This window comes from Brassica napus, chromosome A10 (assembly GCF_020379485.1).
Source record: "Brassica napus cultivar Da-Ae chromosome A10, Da-Ae, whole genome shotgun sequence".
Lineage (NCBI taxonomy): Eukaryota > Viridiplantae > Streptophyta > Magnoliopsida > Brassicales > Brassicaceae > Brassica > Brassica napus.
In genome coordinates this window covers 3,474,193-3,480,848 of record NC_063443.1, presented here as the reverse complement: position 1 = coordinate 3,480,848, position 6,656 = coordinate 3,474,193, and the positions used below count along the sequence as shown (strand labels likewise).

Genomic DNA, 6,656 nt, shown 5'->3' with positions numbered 1-6,656 from the left:
GCGAGACAGCGTGGGCATCCACGCGCTTTAATGGGCCCATCTAAGCCCGTTTAGACCTAATGATGACGCTTCGGGGATGTGGCGCTCTTTCCTTATAAATACCCCTCACGCCTCTCACTTTTCTCATTCTTCATCTGATTCAAGTACTTTCTCTCTCCTTCCATCTGCTTCTCTCTCTAGCTTTCTAGTCGTAGATTCTAGGATTTTGCGTGTTATCCTTCGATAGTCATCATGTCGACGAGTGGGAGACTGTCTCGAAAACAGAAAGGGAAGACGGTAGCGACCGGCTCGAGTCTTGCGAAAGGTTCGGGAGATTCTCTCACCGAACTCGATGCGATTCATCGCGAATCATTTGTGAAATGCTTTGTTGACTACCTTTTTCTTTAACTGGCCGTGACTGTTTTCCTAAAATCAAACTGTGCAAAAATGTATGCACGAAATGATATAAGACTGTTTTTTATGTTTGTAAACTAGTGCGTCGAAACTATTTTAGCAGAAAACTCTTGTAGTTTTAGCAAACAAGATAAGAGAATGACATAAATAACATACTAGAATTTCTATACTAAAGCACTTGATCGTGGTAACATTTCTTATGAGTCCCTATGATACTAGAATCACTTAACTCCCAATTAAGCCACCAATCTCTCTTCTGACTTTCAACTCTTTCAGAAGCAGTTCTAGCGTTCCTTTTAACATCGGATTTAGAATGGAGCCTTGATGATCATCAGCATACACATCCACGAATGTAAGGATATTTAGTATTTACACATTTGATTTCTCTTTTCTCATACTTCCAAAGTTGGTTTTCAAACGAGTTGGCAATATAATATGAATAGCCTGGAGGCAGAAATTTAGAAATTACAATTTGGATTTAATTTGAATATATATGTGTAGAGCTAGGAGGATGATACTGTTTACGTGAATGTAACAAAATGATGAAGCGTACATGCTAGGATTATGATGAATCCGATTGACGTGTGAGTGGTAATAGATCTTAGATACAAAATCAATGCTTTGGAAGTTTAGGAACACAGCCCTTGTTAATGATGGTTCGATTTTTCTGTATATTAGATATATCATGTAGATTTCTCCTAATACGATAATGTTAAGTTTCCAATAACTTAGGATATAGGATCTTTTAGGATCTATCTTTACTTGGGATGGAAGTTATCTCTTATGAGACCTTCTCATATATATATATATATATATATGTATGCGATCTAAGAGTGATATCACAATAGAGAGCTTTACATGGTATCAGAGCAAGCCCAACACCCTGACCCATTAATCCGGTCCGGACAGTGACCCGATCATCCCATTAGATGATGGCTTATAGAAGGCTTAGTTCCGCCAAGATTGCTAGAAAATAAAGCATTGTCTTGGAGGGAGTATGATGGATTCTGCGAGATTAATGGTTATATGTACCATTATCTCGAGAGAGGATGTTGGAGAGAAGATCCCACATTAGAAATATGTATGGGACTTGAGTAATATATAAGGGACGTGAACCACTCCACTTACCACCAATTGGTTTTAAGTTGGAAGCCCAGAAAACTTGACATGGTATCAGAGCTAGATTATGATCCTGGGACCTGTGGGTTATGGACCCAGTCTGAAATTACAGCACTAGAAGAAAAACATACTTGGGATGTGACCAGTCTTCCTCCGGAAAAACATGCTTTTGGGTGTAAATGGGTCCTCAAGATCAAATATAACTCAGACGACACCATCAAGCGTAAGCTCGCTTAGTAACCTATGGAAATCAGCAACAAGAGGGCGGAGACTTCAATGAAACATTCGCTCATGTCGTTAAATTAACTACCGTTCGAGTTTTACTCAAAATTGCTTCCACATAAAATTGGAACTTGTACCAGATGGACGTCAAAAGTGCATTCTTGCATGGTGACTTAGACGAAGAAGTATATATGAGACAGCCACCAGGTTTCTCATCTCCTAGAAGAATGTTGTTTGCAAACTTCGAAAGTCACTCTATGGTCTTAGACAAGCACCACAGTGCTGGTTTGCCAAGCTCTCTGAAGCCCTACTTAAATTTGGTTTCATCCAGAATCGTAAGGATTACTCTCTGTTCTCCTACGTCGACAGCAATACAAAGCTATACGTTCTTGTTTATGTGGATGATTTGGTCATTGGCGGTAACAATAAGGCTTTTACTGCAAAGTTCAAAGCCTACTTAAGTAAGTTCTTCCACATGAAGGACCTTGGTGTTCTTAAATATTTTTTGAGAATAGAAGTATCTTGTGCAAACAATGGCATCTATCTCTCACAAAGAAAATACGTCTTGGATATTATTTCAGAATGTGGTTTGTCTGGTTCAAAACCGTTTGACACGCCTGTAGAACAGAATCACACTCTTGGACAAGAGGTGGGTGAATATCACACAAATCCAGCATAATATCGTAGGTTAGTTGGTCGGCTAGTGTATCTCGTTATCAACCGACCAGAGCTAAGCTACGCGGTTCACATACTAGCGCAATTTATGGCTAAGCCACGTAAGAAACACTGGGAAGCAGCTGTTCGAGTGGTTCGATACTTAAAAGGATGTCCTGGTCAAGGTCTTTTCTTGGATTCACAACCGGTTTTGGGAATAAGACGGTCTCTCACTAGTTTTGTTATCTTTCTTGGTGGTACAACAATTTCATGGAAGACAAAGAAACAGCCTACTGTTTCCAGATCATCAGCAGAGGCTGAATATCGAACCATGTCTTACACTTACTCGGAGTTACAATGGTTGTTGGAGCTTCTGACAGCGTTCGACATTACACAAACAGAGCCGATACCAATGTACTGTGAACAACAAGAATGCTTTGCATATTGCTGCAAACCCTGTGTTTCATATGCACACCAAACATATTGAATATGATTGTCATATTATCCGAGATGCAATTAAGAACAAGATCATTTCTACAAAACATGTCAGTTCTCAAGATCAGATTGTCGAGTTTCTTACAAAAGCTCTTGGATGACGTCAGTTTAACTATTTACTGTGCAAAATGGGAGTTTGAGATCTACACTCTCCATCCTTAAGGGGAGTATTAGATATATCATATATATATATTTCTTCTAATACGATAATGTTAAGTTTCGAATAACTTAGGATATATGATCTATCTTTACTTGGGATGGAAGTTATCTCTTATGAGACCTTCTCATATATATATACCCTATGAATGATATCACAATAGAAAGCTTTACACTGTAGGATTAAGTTTTGGAATCTGCACATGCCCGTCAAATAAAGCTCAGGGAAAATGCTGAAATTGAACTTAGAAGCGTCGTAAACCAACATGATAGATTGATAATCTGAGGTAGCAAGTGTGGGGAGTTGAGATAAGTTAAGGAGGGTAAGAATACAAAGGACAAATAAGTTACATTAAACATAAAATTCCAAAGTTAATGAATACCAAGTTCCCTGTAATGCAAGAAACAGTACAGAAAGAAACAAATAAGAAGCCATAGAATTTGAAGAAAAACAAAAAAAAAAAAACAGAGAGAGGTTGTGAATTAAATGCGAGGGAAAGTGAATAACTTCTCTCCAACCACAAACTGCTACTTACCACTCATATCTCAGAATTTCAATTCCTTCATTTACTTCTCTATTCACGTACAATTAGCAGTTGGAAAAACTTACAATTTAAAGAACGAAATCTTTGACCACTAATTTAAGACACTAGAATCTTCTCTTCACCTATCTATTTGAGTTGCCAAAATTTTTTACATATATAAATATTATTTCCTGATTGTCAACATTATACTACATGACTGAGACACTACAACAGGGTTGTGTTTTTTTATTATACACATGATTTCCACATTCTTCCTTCTAGAGAGATCACTACTATTGAAACATCATCATGGTATCGTCTCCGTTCACCTTGTGGTATCTCCAGCAATTCATGGAAATCCATACCTACAAATATTTAAAAAAAAAATAACATCAGTTTGAGACAAGCTGCTTAACTAAAACAGAGTTTGGAACAGAACACACAATGTAAGAATTTTTTTATCAACATACCAGCTTTCTTAGCAGCTCTGAACAAAAGCTCTTGTACAAGGTGCTGAGCAGGATCCCCTTCAGGCTGCAATGTGATGAATAGCTCAACCTCTGAAACCGCTTCTTCATTTGTGAAGTACTGGTAGAGACCATCTGATGATAGTATTAGAAACCTGTCCTTGGAGCCTAATCTGTGATGGTAGAGGGACGGTAAGCAGCTTATGTACGGAGACTCCCCTATGTAATCAATTTGGAACATCTCAAGAAGCGCATTGTTCCATTTAGGCTGCAAAAAAAAAAAAAATAACATAACCAAAAGCTATTAGATTCAGATCACACATAGCCAAAATCACAATAAACATGAAGTCAGATGAATACCTGCTTTAAGAAACCGGCACCGAATGCTCTTGTGACCTTCAAGGAGCCTTTAACCCGTTCATTACTCACTGCACTAACATCATCTGAATGCTCGTTTCTGATTCTTTCAACTTCCTAATAACCATAAGAACATAACACAATCAGAACCTCTATGAGAAGCATTGACCAATCTAATGCAATTGTTTGCTCACTTACCTCTTCTACATCTGTGCTGTGATCAACAGTGAGCTGAAAAGCCGATAAATTTGAGACTTCATGATCTCCCTCGCAACCTCTCAAATTACTCTTCATCGTTTCTTCGTTGATCCGTTTCAAGTCCTGTCTTATCTTAGCTAGCCAGTAATCCGATTCAGACTTCTGACCAAGCACAGCTCTACTATCGCCAACATTCATCACATAAATATCTTCACCTTTCATAAGCATCACCAGAACACAAGAACCCATCAAAGCTAGCTCAGGATTCTCCTCCAGCATCTTATCAGCAGTGTCTAGATACGCTTCTTCCGTCTTCCTCAGAGCTTGTGACAATGCTTTTAAAACATCCGAATGGTTCGTCAACTGATCCGAGTCCGACCCACTTCTCCTACTATTGATCTGTTCCTTTAATCTACGGTCAAGATCTTTCTTCTCTCGATCCCACTCACATCTCCACCGTCCCTCACAATGATTAATATCTTCCTGACCGAGACACGAACCGTCATGATCCTGAGGTTTGGATTCGATGTTTGGATCGTCCCATAACAAACCTTTAAGCTCCCGATGAAGCGTGGGATAAAGATGAGAGAGTAAATAATCCGTCGCATCCGGACCGTTGAACCCGTCGTATATCCCGACAAAAAGCCAACCGTGCTCCTCCGAAACGACGACGTGTACTCGATCCTCGCCTGCTTTCCCTTGAGCCCACTGAAGATTCTGGCCCTCGAGCGAAACGTCGTCGTCCAACGTCCCCTCGCTGCTAAAGTTCAAGCTATTAACCGTGAGGTTATTCTCGTTGTGGTTCTTGCTGCTCTCGGATTCTTTAACGGACTTGATCGGAGCGACGATCGAGTTCTGCCCTCGAGAAACCGTCCTCGAGATCGCACGGCGGAGGATCCGAACCAAAGACCGTTTTCTCGACCCGACACGTAAAGCCAAACCGTGAGAGAAGCTACGCTGGAATTGATGATCGGAGATGGGCTTTTCAAGCGGGCCGGAGAATAGCCCGCCGCGGTCAAGCGGACCCGATGAGAACCCTCTCTCTATCGGACCCGAAAGGAACCCTCTTTCGATTGGACCGGAGCCCAAGGCGACCGGACCACCACCACCACCGCCGCCGCCGGAGCTTTTGGGGATGGGCTGGAGAGGGATGGAAGGAAATGACGTCGTGCTCTCGAACGCGGCGGCTCTGTCGATGTGGCCGTAGGGATCGTAGAGAGAGGTGGAGAGAGGAGTGGCGGCGTTGGCGCTGACGGAGGCGCCGGAGATGGTTCGGAACATAGTGGTCTCTTCCTCCGAATGGACTTTTGAGCAAGTGATGAGGGTCGGTTCGGGTCGGACGTAGCAGAAAGAATGGCCTAAGCCTTCGTCTTGAGGATCAGTAGGAGGTGGAACTGAGATGTGTTTTTGTCGGAAACTATATCCGCCTCTGAAACATGTACTCAGTTTTGTCACTCCGTTACCCATCGAGGTTAACTTTTTCAAAAATCAAGTTGAGAAATTCAAATTTGGTATTAGAAATTTAGAATCGAAGTTGCTCAATTCGTGGCAGAAACACAGAGAAAAGAAAAAGATGGAAGAGAGAGAGAGAGAGAGTTGACTTATGTGCATAGAGTAACCAATTATGAACTATTAGATGAAAGGAATATAAAAGAAACAAAAATATATAAGAGATATTATTCGTTTTTTGTCTGATAAATCTTGGAAATAAAAGTTTTTTTAATTGTCAACAGAAGTAGATAAAAGCTATAAATAAAGTCTGACGTCAAAAACAAGTAAATGAAATCTTATAAACTTCTTGTAAACAAAGGGAGAAGCGTTGACTAAAAGGAGTCCTAAACTCAGGGGTTTCTATTCTAATTGGGAAATACGCAACGACGAGATAAGGACCACCACTCTCAGTTTAACTGCATCCTATAACACGCGCTCGCTCCTGGACAAGTCAAAGACGGTGTCTTTCCTCGTGCGTGTGAAGAACTTCCATTGCAAGTAAAACGGACAAGAGACGTCCTTAGCTGCGGAAAACTAGGAAAGACCCCCCTTCTTAAAGAAAACATCTTCTTATGGGCTA

The 6,656-nt window shown here is 40.7% G+C and overlaps 1 protein-coding gene across 1 annotated transcript; it reads right to left on the bottom strand.

Annotated features, from left to right (window-relative positions):
* Window positions 1-3,583: 3,583 nt before the first annotated feature.
* Window positions 3,584-6,225, bottom strand: LOC106415800 (probable protein phosphatase 2C 4). Its single transcript, XM_013856593.3, has 4 exons — window positions 4,586-6,225; window positions 4,391-4,504; window positions 4,034-4,298; window positions 3,584-3,928 (listed from the first exon to the last, which is right to left on the bottom strand). Exons 1-4 carry the CDS (start codon window positions 6,050-6,052, stop codon window positions 3,813-3,815), a joined length of 1,962 nt encoding a protein of 653 aa, XP_013712047.2. The 5' UTR covers window positions 6,053-6,225; the 3' UTR covers window positions 3,584-3,812.
* Window positions 6,226-6,656: the final 431 nt, after the last annotated feature.

Bases quoted from the DNA above. Each gene is read 5' to 3' on its own strand.
- LOC106415800 (XM_013856593.3), bottom strand. From the start codon at position 6,052: ATGGGTAACGGAGTGACAAAACTGAGTACATGTTTCAGAGGCGGATAT. The intron at 4,505-4,585 runs GTAAGTGAGCAA...TATGGTTATTAG, and splicing joins ACAGCACAGATGTAGAAGAG to GAAGTTGAAAGAATCAGAAA. The intron at 4,299-4,390 runs GTATTCATCTGA...TTTTTTTTGCAG, and splicing joins GTGCCGGTTTCTTAAAGCAG to CCTAAATGGAACAATGCGCT.